Source organism: Lagopus leucura, unplaced genomic scaffold (assembly GCF_019238085.1).
Source record: "Lagopus leucura isolate 7727_CA_CO unplaced genomic scaffold, USGS_WTPT01 Super-Scaffold_100028, whole genome shotgun sequence".
NCBI classification, from domain to species: Eukaryota; Metazoa; Chordata; class Aves; order Galliformes; family Phasianidae; genus Lagopus; species Lagopus leucura.
In genome coordinates this window covers 3,877,556-3,903,694 of record NW_024962279.1, presented here as the reverse complement: position 1 = coordinate 3,903,694, position 26,139 = coordinate 3,877,556, and the positions used below count along the sequence as shown (strand labels likewise).

At 40.5% G+C, this 26,139-nt stretch overlaps 1 protein-coding gene across 5 annotated transcripts in view; it reads right to left on the bottom strand.

The window, feature by feature from the left end:
* Positions 1 to 3,214: 3,214 nt before the first annotated feature.
* The window catches only part of MITF (melanocyte inducing transcription factor), an 85,058-nt gene continuing 62,133 nt past the window's right edge, over positions 3,215 to 26,139 (bottom strand). For 2 of the 5 annotated variants that reach the window (XM_042880815.1, XM_042880820.1), the window contains exons 3-10: positions 17,706 to 17,933; positions 16,515 to 16,598; positions 15,033 to 15,128; positions 10,534 to 10,651; positions 7,652 to 7,726; positions 6,649 to 6,724; positions 5,336 to 5,483; positions 3,215 to 3,742 (exon numbers count right to left, since the gene is read on the bottom strand). In XM_042880815.1, coding sequence (XP_042736749.1) covers positions 3,341 to 3,742; positions 5,336 to 5,483; positions 6,649 to 6,724; positions 7,652 to 7,726; positions 10,534 to 10,651; positions 15,033 to 15,128; positions 16,515 to 16,598; positions 17,706 to 17,933 — 1,227 coding nt within the window. In that variant the 3' untranslated portion in view covers positions 3,215 to 3,340. The remainder of the gene's footprint in view (positions 3,743 to 5,335; positions 5,484 to 6,648; positions 6,725 to 7,651; positions 7,727 to 10,533; positions 10,652 to 15,032; positions 15,129 to 16,514; positions 16,599 to 17,705; positions 17,934 to 26,139) is intronic. The other 3 variants (XM_042880816.1, XM_042880818.1, XM_042880819.1) reach the window with 3 other exon arrangements.

The following is a 26,139-nucleotide window of genomic DNA, read 5'->3' as shown; positions in this document are numbered from 1 at the left end:
CACTTCTTCAAGAAATATAGGTATTTATACTATTATCAACATCAGCTTCCCCCCCAGTGCATTTTATGTCAAACAAACATAAACGTAAGTGCATTATTTTGTGCTTTGTGCTTTCCTTGCGTACCTTTTTTGCTTTTACAGGTCGTAAGAGTTAAATATTGCTTTCTAGGCCAAAAGCAGAAAGGAAGAACTCCACGGTGCTCTGCACGTTCCTGGTGGTAGCATAGCTTTGGCAAAGTGAGAACTGGTCAGCACCCCAACCCCTGGGGCCCAGTGTCACACACAACAATGGCATCAGAGAGGCAGAGGGGCAACAACTGTCCATCTTGCTCCATCTCTGCCTCTAATTGCTGTCTCTGCCCTCTGTTCAGGATCCCCTGTAAAATATCACAGTCACACACATCCCACAATGCACAAAAGGGGAATAACATCACCAAGTACCCGAGAGGTCTGCATCTCCTGGAGATGTCCCCACTGCACAAGGAACGTCGTCTCCACTCAAAAATGAGAAAACTCAGAGGGCTGTGGCCTACAGGAACGGGTGGGGGAACAAACTGTCACAGCTGAGTTGTGTGTTACCCCAGAGCAACACAGCACACAGAACACATGGTCCCACTGCTGCTGTCACTGTCACTTTTAGCAAGAAACAGCTCTTGATGCAACAGCGTGGAGTCCTAACTCACCTCCACACAGCACAGAGCCAAAAATTCAGAAGTCAGGGTTGCCACTGAGTACCAGTGGCTTCATGTAAGCATGAAGGGTATTTATATATCACAGTTTAGACTTCAGTTTCTGAATGACCAGCATAGACATCAAACTAAAAGCCTTATTCAATATACTCAGTGGTTTTCAGTTTCTACAACCCTGGGAGCACACCCTGATTTCACTGCATAATGCTACAGAACTGCTCCATTTTAAGGTACCGTTTACCATCAGGAAAGGCAACGCAGCCCTGTGTTACAGCCACAATCGTGTCACGTCACAGCCCTGATCTTCTTCACCTGCCACCATTAGAAAACAGCAACACCAGAAGCTCATACCTGTACACTCAGCCTGGAGCAGCAAAAGCAGAGCACCTCCTGCCCTGAGTACCTAGATGAATGTAGCACATCCTCCCTGGGTCAGAGCTTCACCCACCAAAGGAAAGACACAGTTCCAAAATCTATCTGGGGTGAGGCATCGTTATCACATAACTTCAGATCCTCCTTCAAAAAAGCCACAACCCAGCAGCTGCATCCAGGCTAATGCAGGGACAGAGCAGCCCCCAAAGCACTACCACAGAAAGCTGCAACCCTGCCGAGCCCCGCAACCACTGCTGCCAGCACCAGGAGTCATGGGCACTCCAAGGATGCCTTTGTAGGAAAAATGCTCACCTGAGAGCTCAGCGAGCCCCAGCACAGCTACAGAACTCCCCAGCTACAGTGCTGCCCCATCCCTGTCAATTCACATTGAAGTTCTGAACACCGCAACCATTGTGACCATGGTTTCCTTACAGAGCCTGCCAAACTTGCGCTCAAGTCATTAACTGTTCTGCTATGTTATTTTAGGTTGTTTGTTTGTTTTTATTCTCTATCATTTCCAGTGTAGCACAAAGGAGAATGGGAAGCTCTTGTTTTCTACACGTAGGCACCACGCCGTACTTCAACCTCCTACAAACAACACCCTTTGCTCTCCTCTGTCACACTTCAGTCAGTGCTAGTCGGGGAAGACTACAACTAGAGTTTAAGGCACTTCATTCTGAATGAGATATGCTTGCCTGCCACTTGCAAGTCATTTGTAGGCTGCTATTGAGAAATCCATTCAACCAGTCTAGCTCCTAACACCATATGTCATCTCTGTAAAACATCTAGGCTTGATATAATACAAGTATAACTACTGTTATTGCATAGGACTACACTTGAGTAGATAATGCACCAAACTACTTTTACAACATTGTTGCATGTTAAAAATTAATAACATTGTTATCAAGTAACAGTTATTTGCAGATACAGTAATTTACTCTTTTTTTTTTTTTTTTTTTTTTTTTTCTTTTTTGTCAGCGCCAGTGCTGAAATAAAACACAAATTGCTATGACGGGTGTATCTACTACATAGTTATGTTTCCAAGCATGTTACTACTTCTTCTGTATCACTAAAAATAAATACGTAAGTTCAGTTTCTCTACAAGTTTTGTTTATTACCTAATCTACATTTGAACTCTACCTTAAACGTGTTTAAAAACATTTTCAAAGTGAGACTGTAATATACAAAATATTCTCAAAATCTCTCTTAAAACACAGAACCCTGCATAAAAGCTTCCTTTCAAGTGTTTACAAAGAACGCAGAAAACTTCCAATGAGCTTTTAAAATGTCAAAAAAAGAAATGTTGCAATCTTAAGAGGCAAATTCTTACAAAGGAAATACAAACATATTTAAAACGAAAGGCTGAAGGTAACTGAGGAACCCATGCAAATCAGAATAAACTGTACAACGCAATTCAAAAAAAATAAAGCCAATTAGATATGTACAACGTAATGTGCCCAGCTGTTAAAACCTATCAATTATTATCGTCCAAAGAGTGCATACCAACCCATAGTGCTCCTTCCTTGGTTTACTGGTGGCAAGTCATCAATGCCTGTTACAAAACAGAACTAAAATCTAAAAGAAAGTCGTACCGTGATCAAAAGGAAAACCCAAATCAGCTCAGAGCACTCTGAAGAGTCTCACATCTCCCTGTAATTTCTATTTCATTTTCAGCAAGAGCTTTTTATATCACCATCGACAGAACGAGGATTTCTTAACACTTTTGTTATTTCTTGTATTCCGAATGGAACGGAGTGGTTTGCTTTTTTCCTTCTCTGAACACTTGTCTATAAGGATCAAAGTTTGAGAGACACTGTATCTTTAAGGCAGCACTATTAAATCAATACAATTACAAAGCGGACTTTTTTGGTATCTTTACATTCTGTAACTTTACATTTTGTCTCCACGTAAATAGGTTGCATTTACAATTCTATGACTCCTCCTTCCCGCTGAATAGAAGCAGACTCGTCATTTGTAATTCTATTGCTTTGAGTAGATTTGACCAGTTCAAAAGTTCTTGTCGAATCCAGTTCACAGATACTGTACATATGCTGTACAATATGATCGGAGGCATTGGTAGTTTTAAAATAGAATATACAAGTTTCTTTCACAAAAATTCTAAAAAAAATCCTATATATATAATATATACACACACGCACACACTGGGCTACTGATGAAGCACAAGAAAAAAAAAAATCAAAAAAATTCTACAAAAGGCAAAATATTTAATCTACTGATCAAGAACCAAAGCAGTTTATGAAAGGTGTGCCAAGCTTTTGCTAACAAGCATGATCAGTGTCCTCCATGCTCACGCTGCTCCGCCTGCTACTCGTTTTTGATGCACCAGGGGACACAGAAGAAAGCAGTGGGTCAGTTACTCCTACAGGGGAGAGGGTATCGTCCATCAAGATATCTTCCAGTTTGGATCCCATTTTTGGAGGAACACTGTAAGTGCCAGTTGGTTCAGTCACATTTCCGAGGTTGTCACTGAAGGTGATGGTACCATCAGTGAGATCAAGGGTGGTAGTGCAAGACAGGTCTGTGTGGTGCGGCATGAGGTCTTGGTTGCAGTTGTCCAGCACAGGTTCTTGTTTGATCACCCTGTTGACCATATCAGGGGAGCAAAGGCCTGTGGATGGAACAAGGGACAGTCCATGTGCCCGAGCTTGCATCTCAAGTTCCTGGGAAAGAGGATAAAAGGAGAAGTTAACAATCTGAAAGCAAAATCTGTCATCTGATGATCTTGTGTAACATGTCCTGCAGTTCTCTTCTGTTGGACACAAACTGCTTCCTCCTTTTCTGATAGTAGCAAACATTTGCACATTGTGTACTCCTACCCTGCAGATTTTCATCCAAATAATATTCTCCTGAAGAGGTGGATGAATATTACCAAATACAGGTCCTTCACAGTTCTCAGAACCTACCTCAACGCCCTGCAGAACAGATGCATCCCCCCCTCAGGCCCCTTCTAAAACTAGCGTCATGCTTTAGAAGCTTGACACGAAAGAGCTGAAAAAAAAACTGAAATAGCAGAAACAGAGTCTCCATGCTTTTTAAAAGTTGCATAGGAAAGCAGAGTTTGTCCATATGAGGCAGCTACTTCCTGCTGCAACGCTGCAATGCATGCTTCTCAACCTGAAGCTCTCATAAAGGGGAAAGTGAAGAGGTCAGCCAGAACTGAGCAATATTACTCCTGCACTAAAAATATATAGGAAAGTCATAGAAAGGCTTTGGAGTTCACACAAAGTTTCAAAGAATCAAAGAATCCTGGCTGTATAAGGCTTAAAGCCCACTCTCCCATTTCATCACAAATGCATTTGACTGAAGGCAGATAATGAAATAAGTGCCCTTTTTCAAATATGGCAGTAAGAGAGATGCTTTGCTTCTATTTATGCATTACGTTAAGCAGTCACAGTCACTGTTGTGATTGCCCTGTTCTTATCACCGAGGCTGATTAATAGCCTTTTCCATTTCCACACTAAGACAACGAGCTCATAATGGCATGCTGTAGAAACAGAGAAGGTAGAAGCAGCAGCAATTCCACCGGATAATGTGCCAAAATCAGAGTACACAGGAGCTCCCTATTCCACACTCCATCAAAATCAACACAGAAAGGGAAAATACAGACTTCAGGTTATTTGCTGGAAGATATATTTCCCATTATTCAAGGGTTAGTTGTCTTTTTTGTTGTTGTTTTTTTAAACGTTATTTTGATTGAAGAGGGAACCAGAGCACATGGGTAAAGGAAAAGAAGATGAAAGATGCTTAAAAAGTGATCTGACTTAGCTTTGAAATACCACTGCTTGATGTTGCCCTGCAGAAGGGCCATGTTTCTTTATCTTCTCACTCGAGCAAACAGACTGCTCAGTGAAGTACGAAAGCTGTGTTGAAGCTCATGCCAGGCTGTTCTATTTTAAAGCTGTTTGCTGCCACACTTGACCCTCAGGTATTTCTAGCTTCGTTATCTGCTTTGTGGATTAGCTGTGGCTCAGGGCTCTCCTGTAGCCAGCCTGGCATACAGCAATCTGCCTGCAGAGGGCTTCAGCTTTTGTTTGGTGTTTGGCTTTTGTGTGCATGATTTGTATTTTTTACTTTTGAAAACTAATGGATCCTGCTTTACTGCATAAAAATCCTGCAGCCATCTCAGCACTGGTTACCATTAATTAGAATTACGGCTCCCCCAGCCCAAATTCCTACTAACAAGCTTCAGCCACAACTATTTGGAGCCACACGCTACAACACCAAGAGAATTTGCACATTATTTATCAGCAAACCTGTATTCTGAGCAGCAGGTGCCTGTTGGCATGTTCCAACTTCTTCTGTCTGCTCTCAAGTTCCTTTGTGCGTTGCTGCTCTCTCTGCAGCTTACGGATGTAGTCCACCGATGCTTTTAGAATAGTTCCCTTATTCCATCGCATATCCCTTTGAAATCAACACAAAAGGAAAAGCTAAGACTCTCAGGGAGACTTCATGTGGAAGTCAGTACCTTCATACCAGCAGCTAGGATTACATCCCTCGTTATATAATATTCCTGTCAAGCTGATGAATGCAGAAGGCTTTTGAAATGCGCTAGAGGGGGCCAGAGCACAGCTCTTGCAAGGCAAATCGCAGGGAGCACAGTCCCAGGTGAAGAACGCAGAGCCCAAGCACTGCAGGTTTGGGCTTCCCACAGCCCGTGCCCTGTGCTCTGGGAACAGCACTGCACAGAGGGATGAAGTCCTGAGCTCCTTCCCCTTTTCTCTGCACAATCACAGCCAAAAAAAAAAACAAACCCATAATACTACTCAAGAAAATCATACTGCTTGCTCTATGGGTGATTGCCTGATTTCAGCTGGGTAATTAAAAGACTGCAAGGGTTCTTGCATTCATAAAGAACCATTTATGAGCTGGTGCTCCTGTAGAGGCACGAGGTCCTCGAGCTTGCAGCAATGCTTCTGGTGTCACTGTATCACAGCTGTGTTGTAGCAGGAAGAAAAAAGGCAGCACAGCAGAGAATTTGAGAGTTTTAAACTTAACTAAAAACACAAATGTCAGGTTGCAACCTAGGTATGAAGCTCCTCCAGTGAGGGGCACATGGCTCCCATATTGCCTCTCCCACATATTCCCACCTCACACAGAGGTTGCCTGCATCACTGCATCACCTTTTTTCCCCACACTGACTTTTAAAAATAAAGTTTAGTATTGATTATCAGACCAAAGATCCACCTGTAGGATCTTTGTTCTGTAGGCTGATTATACATAATACTGTCTTGCCTTAGAGGAAGCTAAAGAGCCTCTAAGGAAGTAGCTATGAGTTATAAAATAATGGAAGTTCTCCCCCCAAGCCTCAGTGATTCAGATTCAAGTGCTGCTTTTTCAAACTTTGGAGTGAGAAGGGCTCCTTGCTTTTGAACCAGCATTAGCTAAAAGTTAAGACAAGTCAGTAACACTGAAATTACCTAAAGGAACTACAACCTGCCTGTCTGGGAACTTACCACAAACACTTATTTGGGTTCTCATGCTTTAAAACTTTTTCCTCTCTCCCCTAAGATTTCTTTTTTCTTTCGACACCTCCCTCCCACAGACCCCTGGGGCACATTTTACTTACGGGTCATTTGACTTGGGTATCAAGGTGCCCAATTCTTTTATACGATCATTAATGTTAAATCTTCTTCTTCGTTCAACTTTAGGAAAAACAGCACAAATGTTACAAGCAATATTCACTTAATTACAAAGTAGAAAGCTTTTCATTAAAGAGTTCTTTAAACTCCTTTGGAACTGTTGCCTGAAGCTTAAAATCCAGTAGCATAGTAATTTATTTTGCTCTCCTACTCATGGACACACTGAAGCAGAAGTTCTATCAGTACTTTAAAAGTGTGGGGCTTTTGAAGTGGCAAATCTAAAAGGAGACTGAAAATATGATGGTTGTTAGCACAGGACTCCAAGAAGAATGAGAAGTGTACGTTTTCCAAGGGAAAAGTATAACAAAATCCAGAGACAGAAGTTTATACACTCAAGGAAATCCCAAAGCAGGAAAAGGAACTCAAAATATAGACTTGCTTATATAGAATCAGAATCCTTAGAGTTGGAAGGCACCTCCGAAGGCCATCTAGCTCAACACCCCTGCAGTGAACAGGGACACCACAAAATGTACTCTGTGAGTACACACGTCAAACATCAGTAGGCATACTCAGTGTAACACTATAAACTGACCACATATCTTAAATTTCAGATATTTTTAAAGTCAAATTGTGCAAGATGAATTTGTTAAAAGCAATTGGATTAAATGTTGCTCTCAGTGTCTCTGCTGACAGCAACACCTTTGGGTGCATGCTTTGAAAAAGTCCAAATGAACAGAATCCTACTTCGAATGATACCACTTACTAAATTTTTCTCAAAAAAAAAAAAAAAAAAGTAGAAGTTGAATAATAGTTTTAAGCACACTATCCAAGAGGATTAAAGATATTTTATTTATGGGAATAATATAATGAACCACTACTACAACTTCACGGAGGACATCACTGGGATATATCAATCTAGCACTTCAATACTTAAAAAGGCCTGAAATATTTTCTAAAATTTAAAAGTTAAAAATGAAGAATTCAACTTACTCAAGTTGTGATTGTCTTTCTTTTGCCTCTCCTTAGCCAGCGCTCTCGCTTCTGACTCTGTAGGAAAAATACATGCTGTGCATGTGAATGAAGTAATTAGAATTAAAGCAATTCAAAACACAACACTTCAGTTTGTGAAACATTAGAGAAAGAAGATGGATTGATAATTATCAAATGAATCACTACACCCTCCCCAAGAAGTGAGGAGGGCCTGTAACACAAGCTGTGCTTACTAAAACCCAGTGCTGGTATTTAGCTTAACCTGCAGAGCCTTCTGTTCCCACATTTCCTATGCTGACTCTCATGATGAGAACATTTCCCACGGAGGCCCTGATTCAGCAGGGTATTTGAAGACTACGTGTTGCTGGAATGCAACATACCTTTCTCCTACACTCTCTGTACACACGCAGACAACACACGCACACACTGAACTAGAGGAACAACATGCTTAGTGCATTGCTCCCAGCACAGGATGTGAAGCAGCCAGGAGTCAGAAGCTCTTCCCATTGGAATTGAGACTATGCCCTTTCATGGCAGTATGTGCACATCACCACGACACAGAAGGTGCAACTTAAGTGACTTACTAAAAATGCTGTATTTTCAGTTCTCATTTGATCTTACATTTCTCCAACAATTTCAACTATTTTAACATTTATGCTAATTCATTTTAAATTTTTGAAAAAGATGAGGTGAAATCCTTAAAACTTCACTCAAGTGAGATCCTTTCCTGTACTTTTTTTTTTTTTTTTTTTTTTTTTAAATGGAATATGAATTAGGTCTCACAATCCACAAAATCTGGTGGCATTTCCCTGGGAGTACTGAAAGTTGGCCACCCCAGCATTACATGCATTGTAACAAGACATATGCTTCTCAATAAAATGCTCTCAAAGGATCCCAAAAAAGCTTGAAAGAGTATGACATGTCTTAAAGAAATCTGGGCTTAATCTGACATTGCTACAGGAAAACAGACAAGAGGTTTGTAAGGACAAAACTGATTGAAACTGCACTTGAGGCTGAGCAGGATTCCCATTAAGTGCTTCAGTAACTACAGCTGACAACTCATAACAACCACCAACATGAGATGCTGGGATAACAGAATTGACTTTTTCTTTCTTTATCATTTTGATGTTTACACACTAGGATGAAGAAAGGTTTTTTGACAAATGCTAGATTTAAATATTGTAAGCTAGCTCCAATTTAGTTCCTACAGCATTATCAAGAAATAAAGAATCAAAAACTATTCCACACTTCTACGTGTACAGATTAAACTACAGTTTCTATAGAAAACTTCTGTGGTACATAAGAAGAAATCTCTTACCTAGATTTATGCCTGCAATACCATACAGATATTAAAGTCACTGGTCGTCAGAAAACACTACGAACAGTCAAAGGCTTGGCCAGATCAATGTCAAAGCAACTGCTGTTAAATTTGAGTTTAATTACTAAACTTCTTATAAGTTGAACGTAATCTGCCACCACTTGTTTTGAAAAGAAAAAGAACTCATCTAAACTGTTTCTGTTTACAGGTAAAGGCTGAATGTTGACATTTGACGTTCAGCTCTATTTTGATTAACTGAGGACCTTTCATAAAAACATTTTACCCATTGATTTCTTTTCTTCTTCAGCCTTCTTCACCCAAAGTATTACAGAATCATCTGCAGTGAATCCAGCAGACTAGATATCTGGCAAGCTGGGCGCTTAGCTCACAGCCTACAGCTGCCTGGAACTTTTTATAACTGGAGCAATTAAGCCGTGCGTAACGTAGGACCTTAAGTAGATCTCACCACCCCACCCCACCCCCACCCTCCTCCTAACATAGTTTAATATGGTGATCAAGTTTTTCTAACTGCCACAAGTCACTGTGCAGTTAGTGTACCTTCCTTTGGTGCTGAACTCACATTCTGTGCAGTTACATAAACGCAAATATCCACCAGCTCAGAAATGTGGCATTTCCTCCTGAGAAGCTGACTCCTGGACTATTAAAATGGCTCTATTAAACTAATTCCTGACCAGAACCTGCTCTGCAACTGAGTTAGCTTGTGAGTTTTCACATCAGCGTACAGCACAACCTCAGCTGGGCTTAAGAACAGCCATTCGTGGATATTAAGGTGATTTTGTAACTGGTTCTACAACAGATCTATATTTATCTTTTGCAGGCAAGTTTGCTTTGTATATTGTATCCTATGTATGGTTACATCCTTTTATCTACAGGCAAAATAAAACAGTAAAAATAAAATAGGCTCGAGAACATGGAACTTCCCTTCTAATGCTTTAAACTACGTTAATAATGTCCCCATTTTCTCCTCTTAACTCCTGCAGCTTATTCAGATGAGATCAACTTCGCTACTGGAAGAAATGACGTGACAAGAACTTCAGAGGACACTTCATTTTCACCTCAATTTCAAATATTTTTATGTGCCACATTTCACATCACGTAGGACACTGACTCCCCAGATTTCACAAGTTATTTGTTCATTGCTGTCCCCTACTAGAAGAAAGCCTCACCATGCCGTATTTCTCAGCATGAATCCCAGAGAGACTTCAGGTGTCAACTTGTTAATTTTTAATACTGAGCAAAGATATAGGCTCAGACTAGGAGCGAGCTCTGCAAGAGTTGCATGCAGGTTTCCTGTGACATGCTTCAAATGAGCAGATCTGACTGCAATAATTAAGGATTTTGTCTTAATTTGTCAAAGTGAACCCACACCGAACAAAAATAAACATACACTGTATCACCAGGTAATACATGCTAAGGAACTGGCTGCAAAAGAAAAAAGCTTTTCGTCCATATTTTCTTTATTTTAACAGAGATTATGTTCAGGATCACTTGAATTCGAAACAATTACACCATGCCTCCAAGGTGGTATTTGAGATGTATTTACCTGTGAGCTCCCTTTTTATATTAGGGAGATTAGCTGGACAGGAGTTGCTGATGTTAAGTCCTGGAGGAGGCATGCTTTGGTTGCCATAAAGGTCAATCAAATTCCCAGACACTGGTAACTGGAAAAGATAAACAAGGAGAATGATCATTTAGTTTGCCCTTATAAAAAGCTTTGCACGGAAGAAATGAGTTGACCTCTCCTAAGAAATCTGTGCAAACAGAGTTTGCAATAGGGTCAGTAACAGTTATACATAATGCACGGGCATGTGGAATAAACCACCTACATCGGGAGAGCTCTGTTCTCTCTTTCTTTTGATCGTGCAGACATCACTCCTTTTTTTCTTTTAAAGGAAGCACAGCTCAATTGAAGTTACAAAGTCTTAAAAAAGAAGAGGTAACACTGGCTGTCAGTAATGCGGTATTGTTCCCTCTTATCTTTCAGTGTACTTTGCCCTCATCACTTCTCTTGTGCAAAAAATCTGAAAGGGCCTGCAGAAAGCTCTCAGAAGATGCCTCCCTTTTTCCCGGCACCATGTGAGATGATGTGCTTAGCAAGTTGTTACTGCTTGACAGAAGACACTATTCATCAATCACATTCTTCATGAGACTTGAAAGCTCCTTGCACAGAAAACATTTTGTAAGTTTCAAGTCAATTTGCTTTTCACCTTGCTTAACAAAAACAAGCAGCAGTTGGAAGAAGATGATTCTGACATCGCGTTTCTTCACTTACTCATTCATTCCGTTATTCGTATTTAGGAGTGTCTGAACAAAGATTTGTGAAGAAATACTAAGAAATCATTCCAATAAGGCTGATCAGAACTACCCCTTTCAAATGTAAACCTAAAGAAATTTACATTTATCCTGAGTGGATTATTTTACCTGTCTACTCTTTGTTTTCAAACTAGCTTTTGAGAAGACAGGTGTAAAACATTTTCATATCTTATCTGAGTGGCAACACTTATCTATGCTGTAGAGAAAACCAGTCCCTCTGAGACACTGATCCTGCACTGATTAGACTATTAACTTTACACCCATGTAAATAACTCTGTGGAATACAATGGAGTGAGTCACACACAGACTATTAAACTCCTACTGACGGTCCTTGACAGACCGAGACATAAGAAAATTTATCTACCATTTAGAGCTGCCATAAGAAACAAAGCTGATACGCCTTCATTAAAGTACCATCACCTAGAAGACACGCTGAGATTTGTCGAGACAAATCTAAGCAGACAGTGGCCAACAGCAAAAATGAAGTTCTCTGGTTGAATCCTTAGGCGTCAGAGGGAAAACGTACCCAAATTCTCACCAAGAGCTATGCTACAAATCCATCAGCTCCCAAAGCTTCTGAATTCAAAACAGAATTGTGTATTAAAAACACAGCAAATAAATCTAAGGTCCCAGCTGTCCTTCATAATGGCCTTTCCTAGTTGTGGCACACCTCCATTAATGCTACTGGAACCATAATCTCACTTGCTGCTCTACAAGGCTCACTCTCATATCTTTTGGGCCCTCAATACATCCGTGACAGAGGAGCAGCAACAGCGTCATACAGCCTTCTGACTTGGATATACTTTTTCTATTCATGCTTTTAAGTACAGTGAGAGCACAAAGGACTTGTTTATAGGCCCAGAACTTGACGTTCAGATCAAGACATGAAATCTAATCAGGAATTTCAGGGGGGAAAAAAAATCCGCTGAAAAAAAAATGGAAATTAGCATCTCAAACCCTGGGTGAAGCATTCAGATTATAGTGAAACATGGAGAACAATCAAGGTCACCAAGCTGTTCGACTTGATGCAAGATGGACTCTGTCTGCTACAAGAAGTTTGTGATTTCCCCATGCAAGCACCATATTTGTTAACACTGTTAGATTTTTGTGCAAGGTTCTGTAAAGTACTCACTGGAAGGACTCTGTTAGCCAGGATGTAGTGTGTTGTTCCCTTATTTACCTATTAGCACATGCCCAGTGACAGTTTCTGAAATATGACTGCTACTTTTGGGGTTCACCTTCCATAAGGAAGTCACATTTGGAAGTGGACCAGCGTGCACATGCTAGAAGTTATCAGCTGGATGAACGAGCTGCCATTTCAACTCGACATACACAAGTACTTTATACATTACCTAATGTGACTTAGTAATTGAATTGCTAAGTAGAAAACCCCCTCAGCAAAACCAGTGACCACTCTGACACCTTTCAGCACAGAAGCAAAGCTGGTTAACCTGTGACCCAGTACTGAAGTTTACAAATAAATCCATAGGCAGTTTACTGCAATGAGCCCTCTTCAATTAAGAGGTACTTGGAAACTTCCCTCAGCTTGTTCTACACATAAACCCCTGATTTTGCTTATCAATTAAGTACTGTTACCAAATGTAACAAACCAGTCCTTTCATTCTTTGTTGGTTACAGAACAATAGCAGCCTTTGTTGCAGTCTCAGCACAGCTATTTATAGGTTGCATCTCTCTAGACCATTTCCTCTTGATTTTTTTCTACCTCTGCTTAGCTCAGTCTACAGACATTTATTCCTCATTAGTAAAATATTGTGTTTTAAGAGCTAAATCCTATTCCAAAAGAAAAGTGTTTGTTGCATCAGGTTTATTTTTTCCCCAAACCTATTTTCAGAAACATGGCTTTACTTCCACCACTTCAGGACTCGTACCAGGTTAATTCAGGACTGAAATATGATATATACATATATTTTTAATCCAGCAATTTAAGAGTATTAGTATATTTAGTCCTGCTATTACATATCCTTTCTTCACGTCCGCATCACATTAACAATTTCTGAAAGACCAACTAATTTAAGTGGAAAGCATAATGCTGCTCTTAGCTAATTCAAATAACTTGAGCAGTTCAAGTTTAAAAGTCACTTCAACTTCTTTTAAATGGACCGGCACCTCTTCTAAGAGTGAAAAGGTTGGCAACAGAAAAGAGAAACAATCCGACAGCAAACTTGCATGTGGATTGGTAAAACACGAAGCAAACACGGATCAGGAAGTCTTTATAGTGTTTGCTGTCATACGGCACGAAGGAAAGACATAGGACTATCCGAAATACTGACTACATGGGCTCCTGGCACTGATTATTCTGTGTTATTCTGGAAGCAAAGAATCACTGCTGAAGTCCCTGTAAAATGAGAAGGGAAGAGAAGCACAAACAAGTTTGAGTTTCCTCTCATTTAATCGGTCCCAATCCAGTGGAACTTCAGAGAAAGGACTGCAGACGAATTCAAACCCTTAGAGAAAATAACGAGCATCTTGAAAATTTTTCCTTTTCATGGGTTTTTAAGTTTTCCTCTCAAATGCCTGGACTTATGGTCTTTTGAAGTCATCTTAAATTAAAGTACTTCTTTCCAGTAGGACACAGCAGTTATTTCTCAGTCCACTCAAAGAGCACTGTTTAATGAGGGAGGCTGGTGGGTCATTTCCTGTGGTATGTCCCATGCCTCCAAGAGGGCTGTGGGAATCTGTGGGAGCATGGCACTAGGCTACATGACATCAGACAAGTACTGTCAGCAAATGTAAACCTGTGCTGCTAAATTGATGCTATGTGGTGAGCTGTAAATTCTGGCACTAGATAAAAAAAAGAACCAGACGCCAGCACTGGCAGACATCTACTCAGCCAGATCTAACAGCACTTAAGCCGAAGGCAAAAAATTTACTAGAGCTCCCCCCCCCTCCAAAAGATCAAAATAAGATTATGCCAGAAGTACGATTATGTTAATGCTCGCAGCAATGTGAAACAGCAAACAGAAATGGCAACTTGGAGGTAGCATGCCAACCACCCTTGCTCACCAACCTGCACATCTCTGCACTCTTGCCTTTCGTCCCAGGCCTCCTACACCCCTTCCTCCCCTGTTCAATTTTTAAGCTTTATTCCTTCACCTTTGACTTGTTTTGAGGAGGTTTTTCTTTGCCTTTTTTTTTTTTTGTATGTTAATTTGTTCTTTTCCTGTTTGAATTTTGTACCATGTTTGTCATCACCTAACCAGGGTCTTCACTTGGAATCAGGCTAAGCTAAGGATATGATCTTGAAGCTTCACAGTGGCATGACAACAGGTTTGGACAAGGACGCTAAAATATGCTTAAGTGTAGCATTCAATTTCTTACGTTCACACATGGGGCACCAGAGGTTTCTTCCAGGTTTTCTGAAGTCAATTTTGATGCCCATTAACACATCCATTAACATCAGTGGATATAAGCTTATTTCTATTAGTTCAATTTACTCCCCTGCTATAATCTTCTCACTGGCTAACTTGAATTCAAAATAAGGAAAACAAAATTGTCCTTTGTATTCCTTCTTCCTGACTCCAGCCTGCATTTTTAAACTCATGTTTTTCACTGCAACTGTGTATGTTAACATTCTCAAAGAGAACCTTGCTACAGGCCAGCACGATAACTACTACTAAATTGAGAAAAAGAAGTTGCACTTGTTTTGCATTCTCTTCAGGAGCAGCAGCTAGGCTTAACAGGCAAAGCAAAAGGAAAGGACCACTGTACCGTATTTGCCATTTGCAAGGCTGGGTCCATCAAGCCAAGAATTTCTTCATTGTAACTTGACTCCAGACTAATTATGTCATCGATCACATCGTCCATCTGCAGCAGGAAAAGGGAACAATGAAAAAATAAAAGTTACACACAAACAATAAAACTTACAAAATCGTTAACCACCAAGATACAAAGGTCTAACAGAGCACTTCAGCAACGTGCTGGTTCTCTGCAGTCTGGGCCAAAGCAGAGGAGGTTTCTGCCACTCTGTTATACTCCAAATCCAATCCCACTATCCAGCCAGGGAGCCAGACCACGACAAAGCTTGAGGCTTCGTGATCGAACCCACCTCTCCAATCAGCAGTTACTAGATTATTATACAAGCCGTTCCTACCAGGAAAAGCACAGAATATTGAGGCCTGTGTGAGTCATACAGAGTGTGAAACGCTCTTCCCTGATTTTGCACAAGTCCCAACAACATGGGAACATCACCAAACACAGGCCTATGGCTCTGCCTGCCCACCTTTGGTCTCAGCCAAAGTGTGGGGTAAAAACCCATGTACAGACAGCAATGCTTGAGGCCCCAGTACCCTCAGGGGGAAGGAAATAAAACTGAGGCTTGCTGGTGAAAGGCTGCCCTTCTTCAACAGTGGAGTCTATTTGGCATAATACACCCTCCCAGGAAGCACCATCCAAGAGCAGCTCAGTGATAATTCTATGTGATGCAAGCAATCTTCTGGAAGATTCTTCTGCAACATACTGCACAGTGTGGAGAAACATTGTCTTCCAAGCACCCACTGAGATGCTCTGAGTTGTCTTACAGATTGCTTATTTCTTTTTTTTTTTTTTTAATGTAGAAAAAGGAGCTTAAATGACAGTAAAAAAATAAAACAAGCAAAACTGATGATTGAAATAGTAGTTTAGGGGGCTTTCTAATCAGCTCAAGAAGGTATGACCAAGAATGAATAACATTGGCTGGAAGTGAGAGCAAGAAAAGAATCGATATGCACAGTCCATCTGAAGTCTTGCAACTAGAATAAAAAACATTCTGCTCAAAATAATAACTAGAAATAAGAAGTAAAATAAAAAAAGACAACTTATCTATTGCTGTTAATTAAAGCTGTTTCTGTCTTCTCCCCCCATAAGTACATAAATTACAGAGAAATGGGGTCTTCCAAACTATCAAGGCAGCAACACATACATGCAATTTTAGGAAAATTGATTTAGAAAGACTTCCTGGAATAAGATCCTAAAGCATGCTTGATAGTGTTATTCTGCTGTAGCACTACAGTTCTAGAAAAGCATTAAGCTTTTTCAGGTTGTTGATGCTAATATGCAAGGATACAGCAGATTTGTAATTTAAGGATTTCTTTTTGTCATTTTACATTCAACCTCTTAAAAACATTACTGGGCCAGTTTAGTATTTATCATCACTTCAAATAAATATTCTCATCAGAAAGCGTTCAGTGCTCCAAGTCCTGTGTCATCCAGTACCTGCATGCATGATGCTCGTGAGTGGGTATTCAGAGCCGGGCACTCACTCTCGACCCTGCTTTGCTCTTCAAATTTATAAAATCCCTGCAGAAATAAAAAGGAAAAAAAGAAAAGAAAAAAAAAAAAGAAAAAGAAAAAAAAAAGCAAAGCATGGATCTGAGTTCATGGCACAGTCTCAGTCCCCAAAAGAGCACAATTTAATTGCTGTCATGCACACACGGGCCTGATGACACAGTAAAGCAAAGCTGTGAATAACTTGAAGAAAAAATAAATATATTTGGGTACAACTGAGATGGAACTTTGATTTTCACTTCTTTAGAAGCCATGGAGCACAAGTACATTCTCTCGCATGTGCGAAAACAATTTTGCAATAAGTGTTTTTCTAAGCTGGATAACGTTTTCCTTTAGCACAGAGTGCATCTGTATTAAAACTCCAGCATAAAAGCTTGAGGACAAAGGCAGCTCTACAATTCTCTTGTTTGTCAAGATGCAAAATTATGAACATGATTCTTGTAACTGCTGTTATCTTTCATGTAATCTCCCTTCTGCACCTGAGCACATAAAACATCCACCTCAGTTTTTGTCAGCAAAGATTAAGATGGAGAACGACTTCTGCGCATAGGCTAGAGAAGTCTCATATTTGCAGCACTGAGCATCAAAACAGCAAATGAGTAACATCTAAGGACATGTGAGCTGAGATCATCTGGCATGCCAGCTATTAAGAGACTCGTTCAGGTTTTACTGCAGAATTTTCTAAAAACTCCTTAACTCCTCACCAAAAAAGATCTGAACTTTCCAGTTATTATTTGTTATGTTCTTTGCTCTCTCTATAGTGAATGAGCCATAAATAACATTATTCCAGAAAGAGACAGCTTACAAAACTGCTTTGTACTCTCCAAAGGTCAATTATTCATTGTGTGCATCAAGCAAGCGAGAAGAAAAAGTTTTAATAAGCATAAACTAGATAAAGTAGTTCACAGAGGAGGAAGTTACAGACAGTTTTTCTGCCCAAACGTTGTATACAAATGTATTGACCAGGGAGACAGGGAAGTAGTGATTGCATTTTCAAGTGAAACAGTTCAAAAAATGAGCCAAACATAACCCAACGATGAGCAAATATGGTTTGAAACAGAAAAAAGGCAGAATGAGATTCCATTTCAGTGAAGAATATACACAGTGAGAGTGCATTACCTCTTTTTCACAGTTGGAGTTGAGGGTGAGCATAGCCATTGGACTGTTGGGTGCGCTGCTTCCAGTTCCAGGCGGCATGACATGATCACCAGGCTGGTTTGGACATGGCAAGCTCAGGGCTTGGTTGGCATGTTTATTTGCTAGAGTGGTAGAGAGGTACTGCTTTACCTGCTGCCGCTGGGCTTGCTGAATATGGTACTTGGTTGGATTCTCAAGGTGAGTCTGCACCTATACGACAGGAGTTAAGAGAGCTTTATTGTTTTACAGCGTAATAACATGTGGAACCAAGCTGGCCATATGTTTGTGACACACACCAGCCCAGCAGCATTTGACTCAAAGTACAAACCTGTGCTGCTCCAAGGAACTCAGCGCTTTGCTTATTCACATTCAGTGGCGAAGAATGAGTTTACGAGATAATGTTTCAATAACTGTCTTAATGGTAAACCAACAAGTTCCAATTGCTCTTCTACATAACAAGACTTATCACTTAAAATCCATGCTTGGGCTTCCCAGTTTACACAGATACTCCAGGAATGGCACTTCTCTGTTTAGACCTTCAGATACACAACACTTATTTTTACACAAATGCGGAGAAATAAGCAGCACAGAAGGACTCGTTTTGCTCATTGATAGCCACCAACTAAAACCAAATTGGATGAACTGCTATCTGTTACCAAATTTGAACTAAAGAACAAATTACATTATTTAGTTTACGTTCCTTTTTTTTTTTTTGTTAATATCAAATGCATTAATTGGAAAAAAAAAAAGAATTTTTGCCTCCAGATTATTCATCTCTCAGATACATGGCCTAAATCATATACAGTCATTAAGACAACACATTATACAAATACAATGCAAGACAAGAAGTGTCTCAGGTCAAATCAAGCATAATATAGAATATTCCATATTTTGTATCTGTAAATGAAACTATCACACTGAACTATTCTCGTTCACCTTAAGTAAGCAAGAGAAGAAAGATCTTTTATTTTTCATGCAAAAAAAATCACCTATATCTTGGAAACGCTATCATGTCTCTTTTATCATTAACAGCTATATCAAAAGGTAGAGAAACTGAGATAGAATAATACTCTAAAATGTTTTTTGTATTGAAGAGTTCTATTAAAGCGACTTCGATTGCCATTACAACCGACCATGCATGTCCCCCGTTCATTTTTGTGGAAGAAATTCAATAAAGCATACTAGACATCAGAGGAAAAGGATTTCCTGTATATTTAAGCCTTCTTAGCAATAGGTTTTAAAGTAAGTCTGCAAATAACAACTCACCTGATAATGATTATACTCAAGCATTTCCAGCATAATACTTATACAATTATGAGAGAAGGACTGCAGTATCCTTTGCTTTATGCTACTCCAGTCAGAGACTCATGCACAGAAGCACCATGAAAAAGCTGCCCCAAACCAGAAGCACTTGAATGCCACTGCCCAGACTTATAGTAACCTACGCTAATTAGCCACGCATGTAGAGAAACAAACAGTTCACAAGAGCTCTTCTTGGAGCCATGCAAGTTTAGCCCTAAGAATTGGTATTTTTTCCCCTGGCTTTGACGTCATGCTTTTTCATAAACATAAAAGGACCTTTTAAGTGATGGGCTATCAAAGTCAGATTGACAGTTCGCTCAAGGCTAACTCGCAATTCATCTTTCGTTCCAGTCATACTAATAGACAATGGTATTTTTCTTTAGCACTAAGGTTAAAAGTTTTTAAGTACAGAGTAGGAACCAACTGAACAAACCCCACGAGCCAACCACAAACCCACCGGCCATGGGGCACACTGGGAAAAGCTGCAGGGCTGCACAGGCCTGTCCTCAGCCCAGAGAGCCACAGCCACCCATCACCCGGCTTCACACAGGACCTGCAGCTCAGCAGGAGGATTTCAAGGTGCTGAGCCACTTCTTCAGCCTCCCTCATCCTCCACATTAACTCTATCTTACCATACAGCTGGAAGAGGTTTCCCAGTTTAGGAACAGCTGACAATAGGCTAAACCACGTCCTGCACACACCTTCATCCACACTTCCCCATTACTGCCTCCAGTCACAAAACACCCTGAGTTGGAAGGGACCCACAAGGATCACTAAGCCCAGTCCCAGACCTTTCAGCCCTTCCTTATCCTTCCTACCCAACAGAAAGCACTGTGCCAAAGCACAGAGTCACTCCACTTGAGTTATTTTCCAAAGTCTGCTGCACAGCAAAGCATACTCAAGATAGCATTTCTGGAGAGCTTAATCTGATCGCTAAATCGCTACACAACTCAACACACAAGTCTGCTGTGATAAGAACAGCACTCAACTTTGTTGGTCCCCAGCTATAGAATCAATTTTCCTATCACCACCAGTAAGAGTTATGCTACCCAGATAAATCTATTTTTCACTTTATCGACTCCAAAGATGAAAAATTAAGTTCCAGTAGATGAGTTAATTTCTGTAACTCCTATCTTAGAATGTATTACTTTGACAATAGACCCTGCTCATCTGACAGCATTTGCACAGTCCTTTTCCTCCATCAGGATCAGACATCACTTGTCACCCAGGCAGGGTGAGAGCACAATACAGAACAAAACCTGCATCGCTCACGCTCCCAGGAAAAGGACCAGAAAAATTCCAAGACCTAGATGTCCACCAACAGAAGACACCAACTGCATGTTTTGTGGGTTTTTTGGTTTTGTGTTTTTTTTTTTTTTTTTTTGTAGCAGGCTGTGCCCCAGGCCCTTCCTCTGTCACCTCTTTTCTCCTCCTTTAATCTCCCACATTCTGCTGGCAGATAACACAACCCTCAGTTACCCTCAGTTGCCCTCAGTCCCTGTGCCAAAAAGCGCCTGGCCAGGCTTACACTGAGACCCAGTGCACGACATTTGGGCAAAGCTCATCCAGCAGAAGTGTTTCAAGAGAGTTCAGGCCATGCCGATTCAAACTAGGACACAACACCCATTCTAAAGAGCAGACGGTAAAAATCCAAAACAGAAATTAAGCAGCAAAGCTGCGGATTCCCAGCTCTCAACTGGTAAGATACGGCTGCAAGAGATTTCCAGTAATCTGCCGGGATGCCCTACATCTCCCTGGTACCCCACAAGCAGGGAAGGAGCACATCTGAGCTGCCTGAATCACATACATAAGAAGATCCTTCATCAAAAACACCACTAAACCTTTCTGTGAGAGCAAAGCCAAACAACTGAATGCTTCATTTACGTAGAGACAAGCTCGGGCACAGGAACATTGCAGAGATTTAGAGGAGACAGATAACCAAATGAGAGGAAGAATTTTTCCCCTCATCCCCACATTTCTTTATTTTACTTTATTTTATTAAAAGACCATTTGTTCCAAGTAAATTGCCTTAGGACTTTTAGTTAATAATCACAAATAAAATACCTTTTGAACAATTTTCTCCCTTCAATAGAACTTTTTGTTGCTTAGACAGCTAAATATCACGGGATTTTTAAAAAAGGTTAAAAATCTGCATTAGCAATCAATGATACACAAAGAAAAATGATGTAAAACCACATCCAGCAGCATGTTTTGTAAGGCTTCAGCTAGGCGCACTGCACCAGAAAGCCAGCTCAACATGTGGGCCAGCCCTTCAAAGTTACTTTTTAAAGCTGCTTTGATCCATCACGTTTGGAGGTGACAAAAACTAACAGCAGCAAACACTTTTCAAGCACCATGAATAGAAACTGAAAGCTGTCCTAACAGGTGCCTCTCATTTCACGAGAAGAAGACTGAGAACAACACAAGAATCAGTGCCTCTTGCATTCAGATAACTTCATTTTACTGTCAAAGCATGTATACCTGGTTAACTCGATTTTGAGCAGCTGGCAAATCAGTCTTAAACATATATAACCATTCATATGGGTTTTCTTGTAGCGCTTAAGTTAGCTTTTCCTTAAGGCCTCTAATCCAAGTTCAATATTCTGCAAGTAATATCGACCACTGATTGATCTGCTGAAATCTTCAATACCATATACAACCTCAATTATTTCATTAAAATACCAATCACGGGTTTCACTGAAATACCAGCAAGAACACTACCTGGCTCCAAAACTCAACTAGCAAGACAAGCCTCAAAGACATCTTCCCACATACAGCATTCAAATACTAAGCAACAGCTTCACTTCTTCCCCTTTAAGGACATCAGTGTTCTAAGTAGCTTCACATTAGAAGTTCAGTCCGCTGGCCTTTGGAAACCTTATCACTCGTCCAAGATGAAACAGCTACCTCACTTGAAATATAATCAAAACATAGTTGACAGTATCGCAGTACACATTATTGCCCATAGAGTTACTGAGAATTCAGAAACAGATACATCTATTAAATAACTTCTCTGGCTGCTGTTCTACCATTCCCCCCATCTTTTTAGAGGATATTTGCTCCCTTTTGTTCAGTCTATAATGCAGGTACAGTGACTAGAAGAACACAGACCAGAAAGCCCAAGAAGAAAAGAAACCTGATAAGCTACTTTTATTATTAACAGGCAAAACGAGTATTTTATCTTAGGACATAGTGCAAAGAAATGACATCAATTAATGCTTAATAAAACCCCTCTGAACATGAAAACTCAAGGCAGGTACAAAAAGACTATTTAAGATCCAGCAGTAGGATTGCAATCTAAGTACATCCAATAGACATCTTCCAACACACAGTTATAAAAATGAAAAGGCACATTGTCCAGAATGAACTGGGAGTTGTTTTGCCCATCACCAAAAATTCCTCTCTGTAATTTGACATTTTCCTCCAAGGGAAAGACGTGGAAGCAGATGAAAAGAACAAAGTATTTTGTGAATTAGTATTTAAAAACTGTGCTTTAGATATAGAAGCACATGACAACATTATCTAAAGAAATTAAAGAGAGGTTAACCAATCTGCCTAAGACAACTGGAATTGATGTAATTTGCAGGTTAGTGACATGCTAGCTGCCATTTCACAAGTGTGGCCTTCAGACAGAACCTCATCCCTTGAACAGCAACAGTTTTCTGATAGGAAACAAACATTTCTGCTACTTACTTCTGGATGTATGTGCTACATATTTTTATTTTATATACTTTCTAATAGGGAATCAGGAACTATTTTACACTTCAAGACAAACAAATAATTGACTCCATCAAATGCCAGACACCAATAGGTTTCACATACACCACATGCTTTGGAGTGTAAGTGCTTTATGACTAACAGAAAACAGTATCAGTGGCAAGACTGCATCTGAAAAGCAAGCTTGAATTACTGCCAAGGTAAAGAAAAAAATAACATGATTCAAGAGCTTCAGATCTACATCCATTTCTGCCCTCCTCCTTCTCACCTGCACTAGAATCTTTGAGATTGCTTGCTGCACACATTAGGGTGTGAAAGCCTCCCCTATACAAAAGGATAGAAACAAAGCTGTTCCATAAGCTCTCTTGCAAGACCTGCAGGACATTAGCTTACAAGGAAGCAGAACCATAGGACTAGACGTTTCAGTTGCCCGTAAGCCAGTACAGATGGTCTGAAACCACCTCTGTTCCTTATCTTGGAAAGCCTTTCATAGCCAAAGCAATATCATCCACCCTTCAAACAGCAGGACCAACATAAGATTTATCTGGACCACTAACATAGTTCGCTATTGACTTGAGTCACTTCAGAGAGGTTAAAATGTTTGTCTAACTTTATCTTCCTCCTAAGGTTGCCAAGCATAGTGCCAGCTTTGACCTGCAGTCACATATTTAGAACCTGAACAAGACTATCAAGTTACATGGCACTGCAGTTACTGACTCCATCCCCCCCAGCCCCCAGTAATCCCTGCTAGACCTACACACCCCAGCACTCCCAGGTTTCTGGTTCACTGCACGTCTTTAAACTGCTTAACTCTACTGCGCTTCTCAGGGCAGGGAAGAAATACAGAATCGTGACCCTTCTCCTTAGAAGTGTGTTGACAAACTAGAACATAACTTAAAGCAATGAACATTTGTATGTACAAGCAATTCAGAGATCATCCTGGATGGAAGTATAAAACCCACGGATGAGACAGCACGTACTTAAGGTACACAGAAGGAAGAACATCACTCTCAAATCCCAGAATGCTGTGAGGAGACATTCTGTCCAGGTGAGAAGCACACTGCCCTATTGGCTCTGCTCTTCTAAGGTTGATCAGCTGTAAACATGACAAATTTTAACCCAGTGAATCTGCTTAGTCTTTGCAAGGACTTAACGTGTATCATGCAACACTGACTGCTCAGAAAGGAGATGATATGTATCCTGGGCACCATCAGAAGAGGGGTGGCCAGCAGGGACAGAAAAGTGATTGCCCCCCTCTACTTTGCTCTTGTGAGGCCCCATCTGGAGTACTGTGTCCAGGTCTGGAGCCCCGAGTACAAGACAGATAGGGAGCTGTTAGAGAGGGTCCAGAGGAGACCACAAAGATGAGCAGTGGGCTGGAGCACCTCCCCTACGAAGACAGGCTAAGGGAGCTGGGCTTGTTCAGCCTGGAGAAAAGAAGGCCGCAGGGTGACCTCATTGCAGCCTTTCAATACCTAAAGGGAGCCTACAAACAGGAGGGGAATCAACTCTTTGAAAGGGTAGACAACAGCAGGACAAAGGGAAATGGTTTGAAGTTGAGGGAGGGAAGATTCAGGTTGGATGTCAGGGGGAAGTTCTGTGCTATGAGAGTGGTGAGGATGGTGAGGTGCTGAACAGCTGCCCAGCGAGGTTGTGGATGCTCCATCCCTAGAGGTGTTCAAGGCTAGATGGGGCCCTGGGCAGCCTGGTGGCCCTGCCTGTGGCAGGGGGTTGGAGATTCATATCCTCAAGGTACCTTCAAACCCTGCCATTCTGTGACTTCACACAGATGAAACTAAAGCTAAAACAGGAAATTTTGCTCAAATAGTATATGATAGCAAAAAAAACAAAGAACAAAAAACTCCACACCAAACAAAAATTGCTTTCTAAAAATTTCATATCCTTAACACTGATCTTATGAGTTTGCTACAAGGTTTGTGAGAAGTTGCTCTGTTTAATAGCCTACAAGATGCAGTTTCAAGCTAAGACAACTTTACAGTTTGAGGAATATTATCTTCAGCTCTTTGAAGTTAAAGAAGGAGAATGCTTGATTTATAGGTCTTACAAATCCACAAATCTAGCTTATAATAATGAAGTGAAGTTCAGAATACTGCCCACGGGCTACTGAAGTATTTACTTGCAGAATTTCAACATTCAGCGAAGGAATGCAAGATAGAAAGAGATGTAAAGATGGCACTGGATCAAAACTCATTTAATAGCCAAAAGCCACAAGGAAAATCATACTTGTATCTTCCTCTTTTTTTGAATAGAAGTTATTCGTAAACTCAGACACAATTCTTGGTTTATTATATTCAAGAAGAAAAACGTGCTCTGTAGAAATGCTGCATATCAGGAGATCTCCACTTGTTGCGCACAGCTAAAAATGATCTAGGTGAAGCTACACTCGTTGCTGAAACAATTTCAGGGCTGGCAGCATGCTCTCAAGGTCACTTACAAAGCAAATGTCAAGAGCACGTCACTAATCACGATCAACATTTGAAAGCAAAACACTGAAGGTAACAAACACTGCACAGTGCATGCAGTGTCTGGCCTACACCATTAACTGAAAAACCTTCCTTCTGAAACTTGCATGATTCTGAAAGGACCACTTCTTTTAACAAATTGCTTCGTACCACATTGCTACACAGCACAAAGAACACTTGTTTTAGAAGGCACTTGTTTGGAGGCTATCTGCTTTATGACAGTGCCATGAGAAAAACTTAGCAAGAGAATGAAGATTCTGTTAATTCAAAACGGTTTTATGTGATAAACTGCCCTGAGATTCTACATGTCACAGTTAATAAAGAATTAGAAAGACTCTACTGGGCTCTATAAAACTTTGCCTACAGCCTACAGTGTCTCATGGCAGCCCCAGTATGGAAGTCTTGAATAAACCAAAGAATAAAGCAGTCTAAATGCATCCATTTTATTCACACTACTAACATGATCACTGGAAATAGTCTAAAATTATTTATAAAAAAAAATAGCTGACTTCATTTAAGTGAAGGAAACGCAAGCTGGCTTACCACTAAACTGCTTGATTTTTATCCTTCTGTTCAACGAGGTGCAATGTTATTTATGGCTGTATTAAAATCGACTGGGTTGTAATAAAACAGTTTCAGTAGCTCAGAGCGCTCAATCATCACGCTCAGTAATGTAAGACAATCCAAGTCACCTTCATGCAAACTCAGCTGGCTGCGATCTGAAGCATTCTGCTAAATACCAGAATTGGCATTTTTCTGCTACTTTGGCAAGACACACAAAGATGTGTGCAGGCCTTACCAAGAGGCAAGGCACTGCTCCAAAGGAGAAAATTAACCCAATCAGCCAAGTTGATGCCATAGAGCATCAAAACTGAAAACCTGCTCTGTAGGCATTACTTTTCCAAGGGAGCAGA